The sequence below is a fragment of the Podarcis raffonei genome, chromosome 2 (genome assembly GCF_027172205.1).
Source record: "Podarcis raffonei isolate rPodRaf1 chromosome 2, rPodRaf1.pri, whole genome shotgun sequence".
NCBI lineage: Eukaryota > Metazoa > Chordata > Lepidosauria > Squamata > Lacertidae > Podarcis > Podarcis raffonei.
The window spans coordinates 58,952,623-58,978,506 of NC_070603.1; the positions used below are offsets into that span (position 1 = coordinate 58,952,623).

The 25,884-nt window shown below is 41.8% G+C and overlaps 1 protein-coding gene across 1 annotated transcript in view; it reads left to right on the forward strand.

Annotated features, from left to right (window-relative positions):
• The window catches only part of JADE2 (jade family PHD finger 2), a 143,584-nt gene that overhangs the window by 108,779 nt on the left and 8,921 nt on the right, over window positions 1-25,884 (forward strand). The window contains exons 7-10 of the mRNA XM_053376823.1: window positions 4,839-5,006; window positions 5,467-5,583; window positions 11,549-12,010; window positions 23,450-23,567. Coding sequence (XP_053232798.1) covers window positions 4,839-5,006; window positions 5,467-5,583; window positions 11,549-12,010; window positions 23,450-23,567 — 865 coding nt within the window. The remainder of the gene's footprint in view (window positions 1-4,838; window positions 5,007-5,466; window positions 5,584-11,548; window positions 12,011-23,449; window positions 23,568-25,884) is intronic.

A 25,884-nucleotide genomic window follows, 5' to 3' on the forward strand; every position in this document is an offset into this window, starting at 1 on the left:
ACAGTCTTGCCTCAGAGGTAAGAGAGAGGAATCACTGCTAGGGAATAGAGGATGCCTCCAAACTAGTCCTGCTTATAATCTGCCTGCCTGCCTTTTGCATTTCTTATTCTTCGGTATTTATGTTCTTCATATGTTATTTCTCCCTGTATTTTGTTTTGTATTGTATTGTGTTCACATTATTGCTTAGCATAATATTGGAGGAAAAAGAGACTTCCTTCAGGCCCACCTGAACATAGGCTTAAGTAAATTCACACATGCCTGTGTTGACCAATAGCTTATGCTGGTATAAAAACAGTAATATAACGGGTGTAAGGCATGGGGCTAAGTTCTTAAGTTTCGCCCCATGATTTCCTTCCCCTTTTTTACTCAAGTATAGTTGAATCTGGTGTATCTTTAACTACTCATTTACATGCCCTTTTGTAACAAAGTGCTGGTTGATGATTTAATGGTCTTGACTGAGCTGAATATGGCTGTGACTAAGAGAGGATCTTGGATAAGTTGCTCGCATTCAATTTAATAGACAAATACGTAGCAAATATCCTATACAGGTCTGTCCAGTCAAGTTTCCCGACTGTCCTTTAGAAGGAAAGAAAATCCATTGAAGTCAGGCCATCAATAGTGTGAACCTGACTCTGGGATGTTCTGTGTAATCATAGGTAGCTTCCTTTAGGCAGAGAGAACAGGCTTTCCCCTCTTTCTCTTTTGGCGGAGTTTAAGTGCTGTCATGTGCTAGCAGGATTTGCACCAGAGCATTTTGGGATTTAGAAAAAGAATTGTTGAGGAGGACACAGGGCACAGCTTCCATCACTGGTGTCCATTTCCTAGTGGATCACAGTTATACAAGTCTTTGATACGTTAAAAGTAAAACATTATCATATCTTCCAGAGATTACTCTTAGGATGTTACAAGACCAGCATTACAAAGAGGAGTCAACTCTAGTACAAAAGGTGCATGTCCTTAAATAGAACATGGAAATGAAATGTACGGTATTTCTACAGAAGTAACCTCATGTATATGGAAAAAGTAGTCAGCATCATAGTGCTAGGAAGGCTATGGGCTTCTAACTTTTCCTTTCCAGTGAGTCTTCTTTTGTTTTTGTTCCCTGCCCTCTTCATGTCTATAACAACTCCTCACTTATATGACCAGCCCTCTTGTCACTTTTTTCTGCTTTCGTGTGTTGTGACACAGTATAAGAAGCTTTAAACACATCCCCCCCATGAGTTCTAATGCCAAGGAGGCCCAGGAATCATAAAGATTTCTTACACGGCAGAATATAGTGTGGGCAGGCTATATCCCTGGGTTGATCCAGTATAATGGAAGAAAAGGGTTTCGATAACTCTTTAAGTGTTGTGTACATGAAAGAATTTCAGAACATGCTCTCTCCCCCCCCCCAATTATATACAACAAGCTGCACCTGTCAGACAGCTGCAGAAGTTCACTTCTCCTTTGTATCTGTTTACCCTCATCCAGACAAATTCTTCCCTGGTTTATGTGCTTGAGCAATAAATTTATGCAAAAAGACACAGAAGTAGTCCCTTGTGAGGTTTTTTATTTGTTTGTTGGTTTTGTCTAATTGCTTCATTTGTTGATTTCACAATTTCCCCCAATACATTCAAAAGCTACAATTTTAAAGAGAAGTCCAGCAGGGACAGCTGTATTTCCATGGTAGAAAAAGTTCATGGTGTTGAACTTTTGTCTGTCTTAAATGGGACAGAGCCTTTGTCAGAAAAAGGTGCTGCTTAATGCACCTCATTGGAGAGTTTCACGCTGTGTTAAGAAGCAAACATTTCTTCTCTCACTCAAGGCTTGGGCTCATGATTGAATTCCTCCAGGAAGGCAGGAATTACTATGTCAGACTGGCTGCATCTTGACCAGTAGCAACCAGCAACCCCGGTCCCTTCTGTAGCCTCTTTAAGACATTGCAGTAAACTGAAATATGGCTTACCAAAACCATGCAACTGAGCTGGCTTTCAGAAAGAAGCTTCCACCCGCTTTGCTCCTCCTCAGTCCTTTTAGCTGTGCTACAGGTCATGGTTAACAAGGCGAGGCCTTAACTAGGATCCTGGGTTCAGATGTTCTGCTCAGCCAAGCCTTAACTTAGCTGCCCCACCATACTGTGCTAAAAGGACCGGGGAAGAGCAAAGCAGGTGCAAGCTCATAGTTTGCCTTATCATGACATGCAAACCACATGCAGATGAGGAAGGCATGCCTTGCAATTGCCCACAAAGTGTGTCACCAGCAGTTTCTGTGCGCGCTAAAATTTTACGACCTTATTTTGGCCCTCTACCAAAAAGCAGATGAGAAAACTTTGCCTTTAAAAAACAACAACAGTCATATGAATTTCAAAATTGGAAACAGGTAGGGGTGCTGAGGGGGGGGGACGCAGGTAGCGCTAAGGGTAAAACCTCAGCGCCTAGGACTTGCCGATTGCATGGTCGGGGGTTCGAATCCCCGCGGCGGGGTGAGCTCCTGTCGTTCGGTCCCAGCTCCTGCCCACCTAGCAGTTCGAAAGCACAATTAAGTGCAAGTAGATAAATAGGTACCGCTTTCTAGCGGGAAGGTAAACGGTGTTCCGTGTGCTGCTCTGGTGCCGGTTCGCCGGAGCAGCTTCGTTACGCTGGCCACATGACCTGGAAGTGTCTGCGGACAGCGCTGGCTCCCGGCCTCTAGAGTGAGATGAGCGCACAACCCTAGAGTCTGGCAAGACTGGCCCATACTGGCAGGGGTACCTTTACCTTACTAGGGGTGCTGAGAGCTGGTCTTTGAAGGAAATACATTTTCGTTTGGTTCATTAGTACCCTTTGCTACTTCTTTGGGTGCAGTTTGTGTGTGCCCCCCCTCCTTTCCAAACAAGTATGCTGTTGATCTCAGTGTAGGGATGCAAATGACAGGTGAATTTGAAGGCAGTTGATTATAGATTCCTCTTTGCTCCTAAGGATTTCTTCTTACTCCATTCTCTCTGGCACAGTTAAATCAAAGCTGTTTAAACACTGTGCTTCCAAGACACATGAGCTCAGAATGAAGAAAATGGATATTGGATTTTCTTTAAAAGTCCATAATGTGATTCACACACTAACCTACAAGTGAACTAACCTGGAAGGAAGAACACAACAATCTGGGACACATTGTGAATTTTAAGGAGCTTATAGTTAAAGATTGCAAACAGCTGCAGGAAAGAGCACAAAATCTACCTTTTCCAAGAGGAACTTTAAATTGTGCATCAACTGCCGTCTTGCCACACACGTCAGATCAATTAAATGAATAAGTCAGGAGCTGGTTTTGGATTACCTTTAGGCTTTAAAATTTACCACCTACAGAGGGACCTGCTAATGAGGCAATGAGCTTTTAACGTCTAATGTATTCATTCCAGTATGGGTAGCCCACACTGATGGGCTTGAGCTGTAGCTTTTGTGGAAATGAACCTGAGGTGTTACTCTTTCTCCAAGAGTGCCTTAGTGACTTTCAGGGTGGCTTGAATTCAACATGAACATAAGGAATTGCTTTTTACTGAGTCAAAATGGTCCATTTACGCTGGGGGAGGGAGAACCTGTGACCCTCCAGATATTATTGGACTCCGGCTTCCATCAGCCCCAGCCTGCATGATCAATAGTCTGGGACAATGAGAGTTGCAGTCCAGTAAGATTGGGGTGGGGAATCTAACCCAAGAGTGTATGCTCTGACTGGAAGCATCTTTCTCCAAGGCTTCAAGCAGGTCTCAGGCTTCTTTAATCCTGCTAACTTGAAATGCAAACATACTCCCTCCCCCATTTTTTAAACGAGGAGGTGCCAGGATTGAACCTGGGACCTGCTGTATGTGACAAAAACTATCCTCTAGAAATCCATGACTCTTTAGTACAGGCATGTCCAAAGTCTGTTTCGGGGGCCTAATCTGGCCCGCCGTTTGATTTAATCCAGTCCCCGTAGCAGTATACGTCCTGGGGTAAAATCCTAACAAAAGCCCAACAACGTCAATCCTAGAAACAGCTCAACAATCTTGGGGTCAAATTCAACAACTTTGGTCAGCCCTCACGCATGTTCACTTCATCATATCTGGCCCTCTTTGAAAAAAGTTTGGGCACCCCTGCTTTAGGATGTTAATATGCCTAAACTGCCTCAAAAAAATGAGAGCCCAGTACCTGTGTTCATTCCTCCCATGTTCACTCCTCTCCCAGTTGTTCATTAGTAGCAAAGATACCAAGCTCTGGGATCGTCAAAACACCAGAGAGAGGATGTCCACAGTACATATTTATTTATTTTTTATTTCCATTTATTAATTGCTTCCTTTCAAATATCTGAAAGCAATCTTGACAACAGTTTTTTTTTAAATTATGTAATTTAAATTAAATAATTAGTAAATTATTTGAAGTTCAATCTAGGCATAATTGCACAGTGGTGTACCGTTTAAACATCATACATAATATGTGGGTGTATAATGAACGAAATCTGGAAGTTAATGCCACTTTTGGCATATAAATCATTTAAACTTTGCTGTGGAATCCTGAAAGGCGTGTTTGGAGCATGCCTGCCTACACACACACACACACACACACACACACACACACACAGTTGCATAACTTCTAGAATACTTAAGATTTGGACACTTGTGACTTGAACTCCAGTGCTTTGTAAATAATCATAGTGATGGATTCTCAAAGACTAAGAAAAGGAGACTGAATAATGTAAGAAGTGCAATATGTCTACCAACAGGTTTAGCACATGGAATTAAATGTATCAGAGATAGCCACATTTAATATGCCTGTCTTGGTTGTAGTGTATTTTACAGTGTTGTTTTCCATCCCTCAGAAAAACAACTTACTTTTTGCAATATGTTTACTTAGGCTTGCTATGGAATCCTGAAAGTTCCCATCGGAAACTGGCTTTGCCGAACCTGTGCCCTTGGAGTCCAGCCAAAGTGTTTACTCTGCCCAAAGAGAGGGGGAGCTCTGAAACCCACCCGGAGTGGGACAAAATGGGTCCACGTTAGCTGTGCCTTATGGATACCTGAAGTAAGATACTAAATGACTTTCTAAGTGGTAGGTAGATGTGATGTAGATGAGATATATTTGGATTTCACCATGCCAGGTACTGTCCAGAATCATTACCTGTCATTCATGCCAAGGATTATGTTGAGCACACAGGACTTAAGGATGCCTGAAATTAAAAGCTTATTGTTGTTCAGCACTGTGATCTCTAAACAGTCCATTCAGACATTCAGAACCTTCTCCATGCAATGTGCTATAATTATCCCCAGGGCTATTCACACTACAGTTGTAACGTGCATTGCAGGCATTCCATGGGTACACCTGCAGTTTCCTGGTAGCAGTTTTCACAGTTATTTCTGTTTCACACATTACATGATTGATGTGTCAAATTTAGTTTGTATCAGAGCCACCCTTAGAGTTCTGTTCTTATCCTTTGAGAAGATACATGATGGCCAATAATTGGTGTGTTCTGTGTTGTGCTCAGGTTAGCATTGGATGTCCTGAAAAAATGGAACCCATTACGAAGATATCACATATCCCAGCAAGCAGATGGGCTTTGTCATGCAGTCTTTGCAAGGAGTGCACTGGAACATGTATTCAGGTAAGCAGTTATCTGTAGTCAAACTGTGCACCACCCATATCAGAAAGATAAAGAAATAGTTTTAATGAAATGTGTGTTGAGAGTCACTGGCAAATAATATACACAAGCAACCAAAAGGCGCAACCTGTTAGGCCTTGCTGGGTGTTTATAACTTTTGATTGATTGATTGATTGATTGATTGATTGATTGATTTCATTTCTATACCACCTTTTTCTTCCAAGGAGCTCAAGATGGTGTACCCCCTAAAAAATTCATCCTCACAACAGCCCTGTGAGGTAGGTTAGGCTAAGAGATGGTGACTGGCCCAAGGTGCCCTTCTTGACTGAGTGGGGATTTGAACCCTGGTCTCCCAGGTCATAGTCCAACCTGCTAACCATTATGTTTCTTTACATTGATCTCACTGGCTTTTATGTCATGTGCAGCTTTTAGTTGGAAGGGAAAGGAGAGGGATTGCCCCTCCTCTCCCAGTGTCTCCATGGAGTCAAGAGGGTTTGTGTGTAAATTATTTCCCTTCCTGTCAGGTTTTGCAGGAGGTAGCAGCAGAATGTTGGTCTTTTTTATCTTTAGTTCCCAGGTAACAAGATATGCCACTGAATACAGTCGAGTGTTCTTTTCCACTTCTTTTATCACAGTATTTTATCTTATCCAAGCTCACTTTGATCTCTAGGAAGATTACCGAAGTGTTGATCTCTGGGTCCAAAGGGAGGATCTGTCAAAGATTGTTTGTATGTTGAGGCTGTAACTGTCGTGAGACAGCTATCTGGTGGAAGGAAAGTCATGTGCTATATGAACAGAAAGTGTGAAGCCACCACCATAATGTTTGGGGCATTGTAAGGGAGAAATTTTAAAGCAATCCCTTTTAGCCTGAAGTGAAAGCTCTCACACACGTTCATTAAATCTTTCCAACATTTGATTCAATTCCATTTGCAATGGCTCTGGGTGGATCTGCTTATTCACCCTGCCAGATGGAGATATTCTGTCATAATGGCAACTGCTTTTGAAGAACGGAAGGGCAGGGAAACGAGACGGCTACACTTGGCAGCGTTGGGTGGGGGGGGGGGGAGAAAAGGAAGAATTCAGTTTTCTCTGAGACTTCATCCTCTTAGCTCTGGCTCGCGTGTTAGTTTTGAAATGCTCTGAGCTGAGTGGATTTGCATGAAAGGTCACCTGAAATGGAAAACAGGGTTTTATTGTCTCCTTTGCTGACATCCCACATTTCATAAGTCTTCATAAGACTGACAGTTGAGCTTTTGTTGGCTCTGGCCTCGTAAGAGGGAGAACATTTTCACCAAAAGAAGGAATGAAAGAAATATGTAGATGATTCATTTGTTTAAACATTTAAGCAATGACTAAGCATCAAACTGAAACATAGGGGGGGAAATTAGAATTCAGATCTGCCCCCACTTTCATCACATTAGGATTGCAAATCTCATTATTTGTGTTGATGTAGCATCTCCATCTGGGTTTGCTTATGCAGGTGAAATTTAGCATAGAAGACTCCACAATAGCTTTATAAAATAGCTTTTGGCTGGGGGTGGGGGACAACTTTCCTGAAACCTTCCAGGCAAAGGGATCAAAATTCATGCAGCTCAGTGAAAGTGACAATAGCCAGGGACTTAGTGGAGAAAAGTAATGGAGTAGGTAATGGAGTAATGGGGTTGCTAGGAATTGTGTTACTTGTTTGTATAATCGTATACAAATCCTTCCTCCTTTACTTGTATGATTATATTACTATAACCCACCCTGGAACCTTATGGTGAAGGTCAGATAAGAACTATTATAAATACATTTGTTGTTGTTGTTAAATTTATTACCCACCCTTCGCCAACAGGTCTTGGGGCAAGTTTCAACAATCTAAATTTAAGAATTCAAAACAGTTAAAACAGTTTTCAGCCATAGGAGTACGTTGGGCTCACAGGCAGAGCTGCATCTTGAGCATTCTCTGAACACTCTATAATGAAGAAGCCACATGCACCTCTGTAAGAGGGAATTTAGGGGCAGACACAGAGAATGCCCTCTCCTGGGAGGTGGCACTACCAAGAGGGCCGCCTCTGCTGATTTTAACATCTGGGAAGTGCAGTAGGGAAGGAGGTGGTCTGGGAGATAGTACCTTTAGGCAATGCAACATCAGTACAACTACAGTGGTACCTCAGGTTAAGTACTTAATTCGTTCTAGAGGTCCGTTCTTAACCTGAAACTGTTCTTAACCTGAAGCACCACTTTAGCTAATGGGGCCTCCTGCTGCTGCCGCACCGCCGGAGCACAATTTCTGTTCTCATGCTGAAGCAAAGTTCTTAACCTGAGGTAATATTTCTGGGTTAGCGGAGTCTGTAACCTGAAGCGTATGTAACCTGAGGTACCACTGTACACTGGTTTAGAGGTTCAACAGTGATACAGAGGATCATTCACAATAACCACGTTGGCGCGTAAACATATGACTTTGGTTTTCCAAGGGGCAGGGATGTGCAAGAGTACAGTACTAAACAATTCCCTTTTTGAAAAGACTAAGTCTACAACCCTATACAGTGGTACATTAACACAATTCCCAACTCTTTCTACCTTTCAGTATATTCTTCCCCCCACTCTGCTGTATGGTTTTATTCTGCTAGCTGGGCTGGAGGAGGGGAATAATGCATCAATAACGTCTTCATTATCACTTTAATGCAAGGTTCTTTGGTAGCGACTGCTGAACAGGTACTTTTTGTTGTTGACCTGTCAGCTCAGCTTGCTAATTATTTCCTATTTGCATTTCGGGCAGAGTCCCTGACAACTGCTACTTGCCATCTGTCAGAGGAAACCCAGGATGGGTGGCATTCTGTTTGTTTTATCTCTAAGGTAGCGCGGATAATCTTTCCTTCATAAAAGGGCACTGTGTAGGCTGTTGTTCTAGCAAAAGTCATAAACAATTTAATAATGATATTAATACTGTTTGTGACGCAAATAGGGAGGGGAGGGGAGAAAATGAGATGCATTTATTTCAGTAGCTTTGCTAAGCCGGAGAGGTCCTTGCCCAGCTTTCATCTCAGCACTGCAGCTAGTTGTGTGCACAACAGCACAAAGGATCTTTCCAATCACTCATTTTAAAGTACCCCCAGATGTTACTCCAATATAAACACAATTGGCTCCATCAGTAGCTATCTAGCTATGTATGCAGTAAAATTACAGCTTTGGCTACCGGACAAGAAAACTCAATCAAAGCTGTTTACTGCTGGCAAAAGCCTGTAACCTCAAAATGCAATAACACTTAGGAAAGTGACTCCGCTGCATCTTTTCAACATAGTCTCCCATCCCCAGCCCAGGTATTTATATCAGGCAGGCCTATGATAAAAACCGCATGATAGCAGAACAGCATTGCTTTACAAATCTGGGCACTGATACTGTGCATCCAGCAAAATGAACGAGAACTCAATACTCTGATCCTTAGGTCATGTCTGTGTCAGTACATCCCACCACACCTTATCCCTGCATGGAATGCAGTTTAAAATATTTGATTAGATCTGCTTTTTAGGGGCTATCAGATCACCACCCTGGATAGATTTCTGTTAGTAGCTCCACAAGTGGCAGAGTGTCCCATAGCACTGTCATGGCTCTTTTGCCCTCCTTAAGATCCTGCAAATATGAGGACCAAACCTGACCTGTCAGTATCAGACCTCTTTGTTTAACCCTAGGTCTGCCCCAGTCACAGGGATACGGGTCTGTCTTTTTAGAGGAAAGGGAGATGCTCAGGTGAGGGGGAAGTAAACTCTCTTTGCCCCAGCCTCTTATATTCCCTTAGCATCGTCTGACCAGATGTTTTTCTTGGAGCTCAGCAGAGGAGAAAAGCACCTTAAGGGACCAGTGGGGCAGAGATAAAGCTGCACAGAGTGTGCATTTAAAACTGAACATAAAATTGTTTTTCCTCTTCCCTGACATGCCCTCACACTCAATTGAGTACGTGTAGTATCCCGAAACGCTTCTCAACATCCTTCAGGAAGTGTCCCCTTGCGTTAATGCGATCATTCAAGCTGGAGCAACCATGGTTCTTAACAAATATATCTGAACTATGTAAACTGCTCAGTGTGGTGTCTTCAGCAATAAGGTCTTCAGAACAGCTCCTTATTGCTGTTTAACTGGCCATTAGCAGCTGGAATAGACTGATTTCTTATGGGTTATGGCTTAAATAATTACCTGACACTCGGAGCTATTAAAAACAGTTAATGAATAGTGGGTGGATCCATGAGGAGACAGCAGAGTTACATACAGCTAGCTGGGGAATGTGTTATATTGGGTAGGAAATGGCACTTCAGATGTTGCTGCCTGGGGGAGGAGGGGGACAGAACAAATTAGATAGGGAGGGCTTTAATAAAATTGTTTGATTTTTTTCCCCTTTAAAATAACTGTTGACAGCTATTTAGCGACTGCAGTGAGCGTTAATCAGTTAATTTTTATGTTACTAGCTTGCCAAAAGCTTGAGGCTCACTTTTTTGTTCTCTTTCTTTTTAATATATAATTAGAGGACATATATCAAAGGGTAAGATACTGTTAAAGGTCCAGTCTTTCCAGGGGCATTGCAAGCCCCTGAGAGTGTAGATCTATTCATGAACTTGTGACCCAGTCTGCGACCCAAAAATCACATTAGCTAAGGTAGTTCAAAAAGAACAGAACAATGTGGTAGAAACTCTGGTCTCACCACCACCCTCATAAACACACAATAATATCATATGAGTGTTTCAGAAGGGCAAATGTATGCTTCGGCAAGGAATATGCATTAGTTACGTTTTGCTGCTAATTCCCACAGTTCCATAGTTCATGTTTGTTGTTGTTTAGTCGTTTAGTCGTGTCCGACTCTTCGTGACCCCGTGGACCAGAGCACGCCAGGCACTCCTGTCTTCCACTGCCTCCCGCAGTTTGGTCAGACTCATATAGTTCATGTTACCCCATGCTAATTAGTATTATATCATAGCTAGCTGACCTTTTGACCAGCACGCTGGCTTCAAGTATCAATAACTTTCACAATGTAGTAAGCAGGGCAAAGGCATGGCCCTTGTGTGCTCTGAATAATTGGTCACCAGGGGAAAATATGGAGAGGAGAAATAAAAATCCTCCATCGTTCTTTTCTGATTTGCTACTTATCAGGATGTTAATGTTTGTGACATCCTACAGAAATTGCATTAGCCACCTTGGAATCCTTTTGGATGAAAGGCAGTGTAAAAATAAACAAGCCAGTAGATAGATGATAGATAGATAGATAGATAGATAGATAGATAGATAGATAGATAGATATAGATTGACCTGTACTTCCTCTGCGATGCAGCTTGTTAATGTGAAATCAGTGCACTCTTCCTGCCCTTCCCCTCCAGAGGAGAGGCCACCTGGACAAGCTTCAAGAAGAGCAAAGAAAACAGCAGATCACATCTTCACCCCATTCCACATAGCACCTCTTCCTGGATGGGCTTTCATTCTATTTTTGCTAGAACAAGGCTTCTGAGTGTAATCAGTGGAAATATAATAAAAAATTAGGAAAACTTGGCCTGGCCATGCAAAATACCTGACCATCACACTGAGCCAATTTGGTGGGACACAGGATCAGCTGTGCTGTATAATTAAATATCTCCTCAGCAAAATCAAGTAGACAAATCCCATGAGGAATGTTTACATGAAGGAAAAACAGCAAGAACATAAACGTAGCGTGTAAGCAAGCTGTAGTGTAGTGGATAGAAATGTACTTTGGAAGATGAATAGTGAGAGAGGGCATTATGGAGGGGTATTTTTTCATCTCCTCAAGAAAAGTGAGGGGTCTGAACAGAGAGTAATGGGGATGTGGTACTTTCCACCATCACCCTCTGTTAATTTTACTGCTATCTTTAATTATGGCAGGAATTTTTTTGCTGTTGGTACTCTTGTAAAAGTGATCCTAGTTAACCATGAAATGGTTTTACAAGAATACTCAGGTCTTCGCTCTGCTTTCTTCCCCTACCTGTTGCAGTGTTCCATGCCTTCCTGCATCACAGCCTTCCACGTAACATGCGCCTTTGAACGCAATCTGGACATGCGGACGCTTTTAGCAGAGAACGATGAGGTGAAGTTCAAGTCCTTCTGTCTTGAGCACAGCAGCGGTGCCACTAAGCCACCAGACGAAGCACGGACGGATGCAGATCAAGGCAAGCTGGATATGGAAAAAGTAACGCTGAGGAAACAGAAGCTCCAACAGTTGGAGGAAGACTTCTATGATCTTGTGAAGCCCTCTGAAGTGGCTGAGAACCTTGACTTGACTGAGGGGCTAGTTGATTTTGTCTATCAGTACTGGAAGTTAAAGAGGAAAGCCAATTACAACAAGCCTCTAATGATGCCCAAAACGGATGAGGTGGACAACTTGGCTCAGCAAGAGCAAGATGTGCTGTACCGACGCTTGAAGCTCTTCACACACCTCAGGCAAGATCTTGAAAGGGTGAGTAGAATTACAGGCTTTGTGAAATGTTCTGCTGTTCTACGGTTTCTAGTAATTCTTTAACTCCAGTGGCCTGATTACCCTAACAATCACTTAAACTTCACAGCGCCCAGGCATAGCTTCTGTTCTGATCGCTATCTGTATATTCATTTTCGTTACGATTTTTACTCAAGGAGTTCCATATTTTTCATTTGCCTGTCTAGATCATCCTTTTGTAAAGATAACGAGAAAAGGCCCAGCCTTCCTCTTTACCTTGGAGCTAGGGAGAAGGGAGAATTTGTCCCCACAGCTGAGTGAGCTTCCGAGGGTTCAGTACAACAGTGGAGAAAATCCCCACCCTCTCTCCAACTCAGAGAGGAAGGTTTGGCTGGCACATGGATCCTCTTGGCCACATGGGACCAAAATGAGCATCAAACCTTTCCTCCTGTTCCTTGGGTACCTTGTGTGACAGAGTGAAGGACTCAAAGCACTTTTGTCAGCCAGCACCAAAACAAGTCCCTGCTTCTCTTCCCCAGGTGACAAATGAGGGCTGCACTCCTGTGTATATTTACCAGGGTTAGGCTGGAATGAACACAGTCAAACTTTACTTCCATGTAAACCAAAAGTTGTAGGTCCATGCTTACTCCAAGCAAGCACAAAAATCAAATGGAAAAATGGGGGTAGGAATTTTGTGTGTGTGTGTGTGTGTGAGAGAGAGAGAGAGAGAGAGAGAGAGAGTGAGAGAGAGAGAGAAAGAGAGGGCGCGCAGAACAATACTATCTGTTGTAGGTCCATGACATGGGGTGTCTTTCAGCACAGACCCATTGGCTTGGTTAGAATTAGCTCTTGAAAAGCTCAGTAGGGAAGTCAAATGCCCATAAATCCTGCAGTCCCTTCCACCCCACCACACATTTTGGTCCCTCCTAAGCAAATTAAAAGCACACTGCTAGGATAGCATAGACAGAAGTGTATCTCATTAAATTTATTCTTTTCTTTGTGATTAATTTTTATACTAGGAATCAGTTTCTAGATAAGGCCAGGGAATGCTTTGTTAATAATCTTTTCAAAGGAATGGTCAATGTTGGTGAAGTTGCTCAGTGTAACAATTTATGATGACAGACCTTCATCTACTTTTATTTTGCCCTACTTTTCCCCTGCTGTGTCTAGTGCAGGCTGTGCTGCCGCATGCAAGACAGTAAAAGGAAATTTATTAGAGTCCTGCTTTCTGAAGTTCCACGTTGCCAGAACTCTTGGACTCTTGTAAATTTCTCTTTTATTAGCTATGCATACAAAAACAAACAGTGGCGGAACCAACTGTGATGCTACAGAAAGTAGAGGAGATGGGGGCAGAGTTGGCACTGCATAAACAACTGAGGAGATGGAAGACACAAAACAAATTGCCTAGTGAACATCTCTTGAGAAAGGAAAACACAGAGAAGCAGAAAGGAAAAGCTAGGAATGGGAAGCAAAGAGGATTTAATAGTGCATGGGAATAAATGTACAAGGGGTAAGCGCTGACAGAGGATATTGCAGGTGTCATCCTTGTGACTGACTGCCCTAGTTGGGCCAGGTTCAGAGGTGAAACTATGGAGGTTCAAATAAGCCATGAAAATACAAGATCCGTCCTAATCAGAGAGAGGAAGATGAAGAATCAAAGCATTTTGTAAAACACTGTATTTACACTTAATTTTGATTCTTTCTCCTATGATTATATGTGTGCTTACGTTAAAATGTATCGCTTTCCTTTCTACCATAAACAGTACTCAGCAGCACTCTTTTTAAAAAATGCATCAATGTATATGATGCTTCAGAAGGTTCACAGGAAATGCAATTCCTGATCTCTACCATGTGAAGCTGGGGGACTTCATGCATTTTGTGTATAAATGCCACTGGGCCTTAGGAAGTGTTCTGTATCTTCATGAAGGAATTTAATGCTTCACTTAAAAAACAACAACACCTTTTTACCCCCTCAAAAATTAAAAAAACCCCAGCTAGTGTTAAGTTTCTTCCAACTCATTATTATTTCTGCACCAGCTGCTGCTACAGTCTTAAAAACAGGTTTGAAACCAGCATCATGCCCCCAAAATGCTATCCAGATCTCTTCTTATGATGAGGATGGAGCACCTGAGGCCATCCAGATTTTGTTAGACTCAACCAGTCCAACAACATCTGGAGGGCCACAAGCTCCTCATCCCTGTTTTATGATGTAATTCATGGTCAGAAACCTGTTTTCTCTGCTCTTTTACAAATATTCTAATTGATATTAAAAACTATATGAGAGCCCAAATTAACTTTATCCATAAGATACAATTGCATCTAGGACAAAATTGTTCATAAAAACCACTATTGACACCATTTCAATTCAAAAGAACCAGGAACAAGAACAGGGCCAAGAGGAATATCACAACACTTGAGTTGAGGCTAATAGTTCAAGTTCTTTAATAAAGTACTAGTTTTTGTGGAGCGGGTAAAGGGGCAGGATCCTGCATTAAACAGGAACAGTAAGTGACAGATCACAGGATGAGGCATGGATTGAAAAGGCGGGGGGGGGGGACTCGTGCCAATCTGAAATATCTTTAGAATTGGACTAAAAGATTTTAAAAGTGGAATAGAGATTTCCTGAACCAGATATAACCTTTATCCTAGATGACATGATTATGCATTGAGAAACTGTGTTGGTCTTACAAGATTGCTCTTCAGCCATGTACATTCCCTTCACCCTTTATTTTCTTCCTGTAACATAGGAAAATGATTCTCTTGCTTACATTTCTGATCTCTGTAATTTTAGGATGTTGAAGCTGTGTTTTTAGCAACAAAGACAAACACAGCAAAACAATCTTCCGAGAGCCACTGTCCTAACTTCCCCCGAGACTCAGTGAATTCAAAACAATGCAGCTGTAAAAATTAATTTATCTTAATCAACTTCAGCAAAGCTTCATAATCTTTCAGTTACTTGACAGAGAAGTGCAGCTTGTTTATGGTGTGTGTGTAGTTTTAGCAATGCTGGTGAAAGTAGTTAAATGGCCAATAAAAAACATTTTTCTCTTAGACATATAAATTAAGAAACTGAAAGACATTCTAACATATATCTTGCCAGAGGCAGCTGTTTCCCTTGTAAAGAGATTTCAGTCTGATGTTCACTTCAAACCATAATAAATCGAAAGGTGTGTGTTAAAATATAGATCACATAAAATATATAGTGCATAAATCACATTTCTATACTTGAGTCTTGGGTATTTATTCTTACCGTTTTTTTCTAAAAACTTTTCCACCTCTAAAACAGGACCTTCCAAAATTTCTTGAGATAATACTAACATTTTGTATGGGTTTGCAGTCCAAACCATGTAGGTCTGACAGGAAAGTGCATCACTGTTAGAGCAGTCATGATACGTTTATGCAGATAAGACGGTATTGTTTCGCACCAACTTCCTTCTCTGTCATCCACTTTCTTAATGCTTCCTCCACCAGTTTTATGGTGGGACTAGGAGCTGTCTCAGTATATTTCAATGTGTGTATTATAAGACCAAGCAAGCAATGTATAGAAAACTTCACCTAGGGATCATCAAAAAGAGCATACAGGATATATTGACAGTGCGAAGACTGCTTTCCAGGGTGTTTTACAGATAAGACAAACATTTTACTATTTAAACCTTCTTCCATAAAAACCTACTATTCCCGTTACAGCGCCGCCCAATTTCTAGACCCACCCGGTTTTTTTAATGCCACAAACCTCTGTTGGTTCACCTCAATTGTCCCACCTTTCACAACTAGTTGTCCACATTTCTTTTAACCCGTTTTTATACCACACCATTCCCAGTCTCTGTAGTCCATTTTCACCACCAGGTTTTGATTCTAAGCAGTCCATAGTATTTAGTTTAGAGACTATCTTTGCTTTATTGCCCTGGGTTACAGCCTGCAAGTTCATGTAGAGGCCCCTTGTTGGCTATCTTCAGTTACAGATATTGCAGCTGGGGAAAGTGTCAAAGGAGTTGCAAAGTGTAATCATGGCTTGAGTTGGTATAAATTTACAGATCTGAACCTAATGCAGAAGTGGACTATGTGAAAGGGAAGTTCACAGAGCAAAGTGGACTATCCACCCAAACCTAAAGTTAAGGAGGGCAGAATATCTGGCACAATTCCTACCAATAGGCAGCTATTTAAGCAATGATTGGTCTCCCCACAAAAAAACCAACAAAAGAAACATCATTGATAGGTTTAAAATAAGCATTCTTTGATCACTGAGTACCCACAGGAGTTAGAAAATACTGAAAGCCTCATCTATTAGCTGGAGGTGTCATACCTTATAGTATTTAAGGCTTGTTCCCGTGAGCAGATTGATTCTTGTGTTATTATTCAGGATTAGCTGTCCATGTAGGAACTACTTAATCCTGTGAGTGCTTAACCAAATTTTAGCCTGATCCTACCTATGTTTATTCACAACCCAGTCCCACTGAGTTCGGAAGGCTTTCCTCCCAAAGAAGCATGCATATGATTATATCCCTAAAAAGTAATTGTGCAGTAGGAGCCAAACCCAGGAGCTGTGTATTATTGAAGCATTGTATTGAATCCAGGATTTGGGCTACTGCACTCACGCAGGACCTTTGTTGCTTTGGCAATGGGAGAGCACAGTCAGAGCTGCCCTGAATAAAATTATAAATAAAACTCACAATTATATCCTCATAAGATGATTGTTTTTAGATTTGGTGCACAATATGCATTTTACCAATCTACTCAAACCCTTTTAAAACCTTAATGAGCTTGTATCAGTAAAGTCAAGCCCTCTGCTTTTGCATATTTAGTTCCCTTTGAACTGTTACAGCACACATTCGTTTCAGGAGGGTGTTCTTTTTCTGGCTAATTAGGACTTATTGAGGAATTAGTCATATTTTCAATTCACTTTTGATTGCTTTTACTTCCAAACTGACATCATATTTTGTATTCATGTTACTCCAGGAAACCTTTATTTAAAAAAACAAAACAAAACCAAGAAAGACAGAAAGAAAGAAACAAAACCACCCATTCACAGATGTGACAATTTTAAAGTATTCCACTGTCCTATTTCTTTGATTCTTTTGCCCCTCACATTATTGACCTTGATAGACCAAAATTAAGAAACTGACGCGGGTGGTGCTGTGGGTTAAACCACAGAGCCTAGGACTTGCCAATCAGAAGGTTGGCGGTTCGAATCCCCACGACGGGGTGAGCTCCCGTTGCTCGGTCCCTGCTTCTGCCAACCTAGCAGTTCTAAAGCACGGCAAAGTGCAAGTAGATAAATAGGTACCGCTCCGGCGGGAAGGTAAACGGCGTTTCCGTGCGCTGCTCTGGTTCGCCAGAAGCGACTTAGTCATGCTGGCCACATGACCCGGAAGCTGTACGCCAGCTCCCTCGGCCAATAAAGCGAGATGAGCGCTGCAACCCCAGAGTCGGTCACGACTGGACCTAATGGTCAGGGGTCCCTTTACCTTTTTTATGCGCTATCCCAGTCTAGATTCCATTGTGTCTTAGGGTGGTAAAAAGCCCCCATGCAAAGCAATGTGTGTTTTGTCAGAAAAAGGGCACCTGCATGCTTCACTGGGTCAGTTTTTGCTTGCAAAACTGCATGGGCATTTTTTTACCTGGATATGTTAATATAGATAGGGACAACAAAGCACCTCAGTGGCAAAAAAAATCAATAATTTCAGGGGTATTTTTTCCCCACCAAACACCTTTCAGAAGCAGAAAGAACCATAAATTGTAATACCTTAAATTTTGGGACATCAGTTACTATTGTGCAGGTGACAGTCTCCTAGAAGGATTACATTGTAGGTCTACTCTGACATAAATGCACCCAGTCTGGATGCAATTTTCTTAACTGCACCCAGAGAAAAGAGTAATTGTTTGAGTGCAGGGTTTGTCCTCCTTAATTACATAAGGAACAGGCCCTTGTTTTTATTTGTCTTGCTGGTTATTTACAATTAAGATCCAGGAAGCTCACTGCCCAAAGTCTCACTCACATTAATTCATCAGTGAAGACAGAAGAAAACCAGATAATTGGGCAAGTGTAAATTCATGGTGTTTCTGTCACCATAAAGCTTTCAAAAAAAGCTTCTGACAAGCAAACAACTCTGCTTACTATTTTGGTTCCAGCTAGCAGAGATTAATGGTGAGGGGCAGATCAAATGTGATGTTAGAGATACACAGGCTCCTAAATACTTGCACTGTTTTGTAAAAGCTCACCAAAGGGATGCATAGCCATGGATATCCAAGGCTTACTAAAGAGATGGATATTCATCTCCCCCACCAAAAAGCGAGGGGGAAGAATGAAAAATGTTATGTGAATATCATTCTATGTCTGTATAAATTACTGGAAATATTGTTGAGGACATTGTGCATTAAGCACTCCAGTGAGAATTTACTTTTCCTCCCTACGTTCACGCCATCCCACAGTTTTTCTTCAGAAATACAATGCTGTTATGAGGGGGATTTGTTTATTTATATACACATAGCCTAATCCAGTCAATTGGCCTACAAACATGGAATCAAGCTTCCACATGCACAGTCCCTAGTTGGAAGAAGATTCATAAACACAAGCAGATGTAAACAACAACAACAACTATATTTATACCCCAGCCATCTGGCTGGGTTTCCTCAGCCACTCTGGGCAGCTCCCAACAGAATACTATATTAAAAACCGTGATAAAACATTAAAAACTTACCTAATCAGGGCTGTCTACAGATGTCTTCTAAAAGTCAGATAGTTGTTTATTTCCTTGACATCTGATGGGACGGCATTCCACAGGACGGGTGCCACTACCGAAAAGGCCCTCTATAATAATAATAATAATAATAATAATAATAATAATAATAATAATAATAATTTATTATTTATACCCCGCCCATCTGGCTGGGCCTCCCCAGCCACTCTGGGCAGCTTCCATAAAAACCAAAAATACAGTAAAATATCACACGTTAAAAACTTCCCTGAACAGGGCTGCCTTAAGATGTCTTCTGAATGGTTATATGCATTTGTGATCCATCTATTAGGGCTGCACACGCATAGCTATTGGGAACTCTCTTTTTTCTGGAGTGGGTGGGGAGGAGCTGAATTTAGTCATTTTTCCTACCTTGGACACTGTTCCTCTTGTGCAAATACTTCGCTGAATTCAACACACACACACCCCTTTTCTTTACTTGCTTGGAGATCGCTTCAGGACTTTTTAATGTAAATCTGTATACAAATTTAATGAGCTAAACACAGACAAGACACAGAGTTGGTGCTTAAATTGGTTCAGAACTTTGTTTTGGTTTTGCTTATTTTGGGTTGTCGTCCCCCCCCCCCCAAGTGCCTGTTATGCACAGTTGTGGGTAAGGTCCTGATGAAATAGCACAGTTTCTTAAAAGTTTGATGCAGGTAGGAGTTGGCAGGGATTCTGAAGGAGGGGGTCTCCAGAGAGATTTTTTGTTATGTGAATAAAGCTTTATTTTCATACCAGCTGCTGTTATTGTTCATGGGCATGAGTGTAACAGCATTGCACAGGGCTTTAATGAATCAGAATTTGGCCCAGTTAGTATATGAATGAACCAGGACAGACTTAGGTCAGAAGAGAATGGGTATATTTAGATGCCTGTAAAGTCTATATTTACTTCACACTGTGCCTCTGACAGTGTGTGACAGGGTGGCTTAAATCATCAATGAAGTCCTGTTAGAGATTAGCAACAGGCTTTTCATGCCCCTGTACTGATTTGGAAAAGCAAATGTTAAAAATCAGGAGCTCTTCTGCTTGAAGACTGATCTTGAACTTCAGGGGTCAGGGGTCGAGGTCCTGGACCCCTGCAGTTGCCTCAGCATGATAATGTGTCAGGAAGTAATTTGACACTTGAACAGCTCTTTTTGGTCTCCTTGATCTGTGTCTGGGCTTTGCTCTCTCCTGAACAGCTATGCTGTCGAAACAGGATAGCCAACTGGTACAAGGTTTTCTTTTACCACTGACATTCCCTCTGCATACAGTATTTATGCTGAATGGAGCTTTTCTCTGAGGGGGATTTCTTGCAACTGGGTCATCAGTCACTGGTGAAATGACAGCAGCTCTCCTGAAGGAAGCAAGACAGAAGTGACCTTTGAGTGACTGGGTTTGTTTTAGAAGCACTGTCATTTGCTGTACACCTGCCAGAGAGAAAGGTGTTACTGTTTTGTGTAGGGTTTTTTATTTTTATTTTTTAAAAAGAAGCATTTGGAAAATTCTGTGGCAGATTGTGGTCCGTGGGGACAAACAAAGCCAGTAGTATTAAACCACATCCCCTGTCTTAGCACTATGAAGAGTTGTGGTTTTCCCCCACTCCTTGTAAACCACAATCTGTAGCCAAAGTTTGTTAGTGTACCGATCATGGTTTGTTGGAGTGAAACAAACCATAATCCCTGGTTCGGATATAACACTAAGCCAGAGTTTCCTCTGCATGCTAGCAGGGAGCCGACAAATAGTCCAGAAAGATGCACTCATGGTGAACCATTAACTGTGGTTTACCATGCCATGCAAAGTGGGCCACTGTATCTTTTTGACATTTGTAGATCAATCCTGCTCCTCAAGGCTCCAGCAGTGTCTGCAAACTGAGCCTTTGCTGTATAATTCTCTTCCACTATACAGAGCTCTTACTAACAACACAGGACCTTTAAACGTAATGACAGAAAAACTTGCTGCAGTTCTGCTGCAGAATTCCATAAAAGTACTATTTTATATAGACACATCCTGAACCAAGCTGTATAATTAAAACAGTAGGTTTTAATTATATTAAACGTATCCTACAGATGTTGCGATTTTAAAGTTCATTCCCGTTACCAGAGCCATGCTCAAACAAAATAATGCGCTGTACCAATAGCTCAGTCTTTGTTGGAAGGAAGGACAGCTGGGCTGCCTCTGGGCGCTGAAGGCACAGTAGTTGCCTGCTTGAGAGCGGTTGTACCATAGTGGCTGGATTTTGAGCTTGGACGTGGATGCAGAAGACCCAAAGTCCAATCCTTTCTTATCTTTGACGTTCATTTAGTGGCCTTGGCCAAGTCACTATGTCTCAGCCCTGCCTGGCTGACATTGTCATATGAGAAGGATATGAGTTGTTGTATGAGAAGGATAAAACGAGACAATTTCATCTCTTCCAGCCTAGAACTTTGTTGTGCCCTGCAAGTGTAGGGTAGAAAATTTTCTTTAGAAGAAGCAGAGACTTATTTGTCAATAATTATTAAAAGATTCAAGACACAACAGAGATTTTCTTACCCCAGTCTATGACTCATTAATATTTGCTAGTCATTGCAATTACACAACCATCAAGACTTGTAGTAAGTACTGACAAAGTTCACTCTTATGCCAGGCTGTGTGAGGTTTAGATTGAGTGGCAATGTCACTCCACTTGGCTCTCCTGACTGATTTGACTGGCCACCAAACATGTCCACAGGAGGGCCACTGGTCGTATTGCTGCTGGCAGAAAGCCCCACAGCAAGGTTTCATTGGATCTCGAGGTGGATCATAGCTGTCTGCTTCAGGCTTAGTCCGGAACCAGTTGCTGTTTCAGGCTGCAGCAGGCGTGGGAATTGGGCTTGATCAACCTGCCCACCCTCTTCTCTGCTGTGACTGCCATGAGTGATTAGACTGCAGATGCAGTGATGGCTCCACAGTTCTGCAAAGCCCTGTCAAGGGGGTGGAAGAGTTGGTACTGCAGCCTTAGTTACAACTAACATTAACTGCATTGGGGTGTTGGCGTTTCCTAAAATGGTCTTCTAATGCAGAGCAGATGTGTTAGCTGCAAACATTTCCCAAAGGCTTCAATACCTTGGGTGGGACATTTTTTTCAGACGGAACTCAGTTCTGGAACCTCTCAGGTGGGCACCATTGCCATTATAAGTGAACAAGGGAGGTATTCATGGTGAATACCACCTCTTTTTCTAGAAAAAAAGTACTGATCTTGGGTAACAGAACATCACCCTTAACTAACAGAGAAATAGGTAGCTTACCGCATTTTACTTCCTCTTTAAAAGAAGTTACTTTGCCTCTCCCCAGCACCAGCCATGGTCTATATATTTTGTTTATAAGAGTTTGTAAGCTTCCTTAAAGTTTCAAAAACATGTGAAGAAGCAGTTAAATATCCCTTAAAGGCAACCTAAAATTAACAAGGACCCAGAAGAAATATGATCATTAATATTTCCTTTCTTTTTCTTTATGGAAGTTCTCCTGATTCAGAGAAAAGGGTCTTGAGAAAGTGAATTGTTTAACTCAATTTAAAGGCAAGATCTAGGGAGACTCCCCAACCCCAAGAACCAGCCATGTGTAAACTGGAATGTGCAGGTTAAGAATTTTTTTTTTTTAGTAGTTTGGAAACTGTAGGATTTAATTAAAGCCATCTTATTTTAATTATCTTAGCTAATATGCTTTGATTTTGGTTTTATTTTCTTGAAAATGTTTTAAGAACTATTTTTGAAATGATTAGTTCTGTTCATTCCTTGATCCCTTGGATAGTCTTGACACCACTGTCTTTTCTCTGTTTCCTTCATGAAGTTCTCTTACACAGTCCCCATTAATTTCAGTGGGGTTTGCATAACTCCCCAGTGACTCTTGCCCCTTGTATCTAAAATGGGGACAATGATGTACTGCCTAATGTTACTATGAGAAAAAATGAGAAGTGTATTGCAAAATACTTTTTACATTAAAGGCATAAGTTCTGCCTGCACTAAGGTATAAGAAAGTACAGAGACTTATTTGAGAGATGTACTGCTGCAAGTTTTCCAACAGGGTGCCTTCTGACAAGTGCAATTTGCACATTTCACTTGCCCTCATTCTTTCACCATAGTTCTTGCTCTCATACACTTCATGGCATGTGTAGTCCTCTCTCCTGCCCTCCACAGATCAACTCCATTCCCGGATTAAGACTGGACAAAATATTTGTGGCATCTTCTCTTTGCAAACAATTGCTGCTTGAAAAGGTAGATAAGCTACCCCCCCCCAGCCTATTACATGAATTAGATGCCAGACGGCCTCTGTTGATGGTCAAAGGCAGCTTATAGCAGCCTTTGCCTTGAGCCCAGGTATAGAAAACTGACACTCTCCAGATATGGCTGGACCCCAACTTTGGCCAATGGTTGGGGATGGTGGGTATTTCACCAACATCTCGATGACCACAGGTTACCCATTCCTGCTTTAGGTTATTGTCCGTTATTCATACGTATCAGGCTGATAACTGATCCAAGAGGGAGGTGTTTCTTTTGTTGGTGGTTTCTTGCCCACAGTATTTGCATTATTCGAACTGCCTCCAGAGTGTAGAGGAATGCAGACATGAAAGATGGAGAAACAAAGTGTGCCATGGAAAGATTTGATCACGATAAACAAGAGGGCAAGGATAAGCAGAGAAATGGGGTGGCATTTTAAGTAGCTGAGATGCCAGTGGATTTTTGTCAGAATTCACTACTAAAGTAGAAACCGGGCTTATTCTGTTTTGCAGGTTAGGAATCTCTGTTACATGGTGACAAGGCGAGAGAAAATGAAGCACTCCATTTGCAAACTCCAGGAACAGATCTTCCACCTTCAGATGAAACTTATTGAGAAGGACCTTTACCCAGGTATATGTTCCTTCTGGGGCCCAAAAAGCCTACTGTCAACATAATGATTATTGCTGATGTGTTTGCTGACATTTTAAAGTGCTATATTTATTTATTTATTTATTTTTGGTAATGGGTATCTATGTGTTCCTGTAAAGATGCATTAATTCAAGAGCTTAATTTCTAAATATAAGCTGCAGGGGCTCAGCTTGGTTGGATGTCATGCTCACTCCCTCTTACACTCCCTCAAGCCAGTTTAAATAAGGAACGGTCAGAGATTTTTTTATAAAACCCCACTTAATGTCACTATGTTAAGTCATAACATGACTTATAAAAACATATTTTTTTGTTATAATAGGAAACTACCACCTAACCATTCCAGAGAATTAATTATTATTCATTTGTAATGCCGAGCCATGAAAATCTGAAATGGTACTACAGTTAATTGCTTTGCCATTAGCTACCCAGGACCTAGCTTGCTTACACTGTAGAAGCTGTAGCTGTTTAAAAGGTAACCCAGTGTGTCATCACCCAGCTATTAATGGGGATAAGCAACAAGGTTCCTTCTGAACACATAGGAAATCATCTTAACATAGTTAGCAAGACATCAGGGCAAATCCTTTAATTTCCTGATTTGCAGAAGAACCTGATATCACAGCTCCTGCTGACCCTGTGCAAACAAGCCATATGTCACATCTAAGGTAGAAATTAGCTAGAAATCCTAACTGCATTAGTTAATTTCTGTTTAATCAACCTGACCTGTTATGAAATCCTATTGCAGAAGCATGCTGTTTGTTTGCTTCCCACCTTCTTTGGATTATTATTGCTCATCTTGGCCCCCAAGCCTCTAGACTTTAGTGTTTTTAGTGGCAGCATCTGGTTCACTAGCATGGTTTGCCAGCAGTTACACTGGCTTCCTGGCAACTGCCTCTGACTCTATTAAGGATCAAAGGTTGAACTGCTGGCAGCTGATCTTTTTGCTCCTCTTTGCTCTTAGCTTTATCTGCAAATTAAGTTGTGGCTATCCGTTAATAAGGAGAGCCTTAAGATGCATGCAACCATCGGAAGATTTTAAAAATAAGCTCCTTTGAAAAGGCGCACATCCAGCCAAAAAGCTCATAGTTGTTGAGTCCATATCTTGTAAATTAAATTTTTTTTAAAAATCCCCTTTTGCAACAAGAGCACAGAACCCAAAACTCAAAGCTATGTAACATTTTCTCCAGAAGGAGCATCTGGCTGTCTGGCAGAGTTTCCAGTCAGTTGTTGTGCTTGTGGCTTTGGAACCTTCTCAGAAGCCATCACGTGGTTAGGGTTTCTTTAGGACTGTCTGGACCACATTCTCTTTTGCTGAAAGCTTTCTTCTCAAGTTCAATTTTGAGGGTCTGAGGAATGTGTTACCTGAGAAATGTGCGGCTCCACGTTTGTTTGACCACGATGCAAACTTTCTTTGTGCGCAGAAGATAAGATCCCATAACTACATTTATGGCAACCCAAGCAGAGGCAGACAAAAGCTTCAGAAAACTCACATCAGGGACACCAGTGTAGGGCCCTCCAAATCCTATTTTACAAGTCCCATCAGTCCTTGCTAACTTGACCAGTGGTCAGGGATGATGGGAGTTGTAGTTAAACAACATCTGTTAGAATAGACTCCTGTTGTGAATGGATCACTCTGTTTTTACCTTGTATACATTTGGGATTGTCGTAGAAATGTCACAAATTTCCTGCTGTATACTTGTGTTTTGAGGCATGGTGTTTACAGTTTTTGCAGTATTCATGCATCGCTCGAGGCCAACTGGGGATCATTGTTTATGCATCTAGTGGGCTCTGGTCCAGAAATGTTTATGCCAAAAGTAATATGTTAAACTGCAGTTCTTACCCTGGCTGCTGCCTGGCAGGACTCAACAGAGCAGTGGGGCCACAGTAGGATGCGCAGCCCTCTAGGTGGGTGGGACATCCAAATGACTGATGCTCTGATCATGCCCAGATCGGCATCCAGTAGGTCTGGGCTGGCTCAGCCCTGGAACACATGCAGAAGGGGAAACTTCCCGCTGCCGGAGGCCAGCAGGGCTGGCACAGGGACATCCAAGACAGCCCAAAGGGGGTTTGGATCACAGTATTTTGTCAGCTGCTGTGTAGCGCTCTTTTCTCTATAAAAAGAGAGCATTAACAAAGGAAAGAAGTCTAAACTCAGCCATATTTTCTTCATTATCTTAAGTTTTCTTACTGAAAGGAAACAACCATGATATAACAAAGTGTTAGGGAAGTTCCAGAATTTCCAGTGGGTTTAAGGTCACCTAATTCTGTGCCGGCTTCTGGACGATGTGTTTTCCCTTTTTTT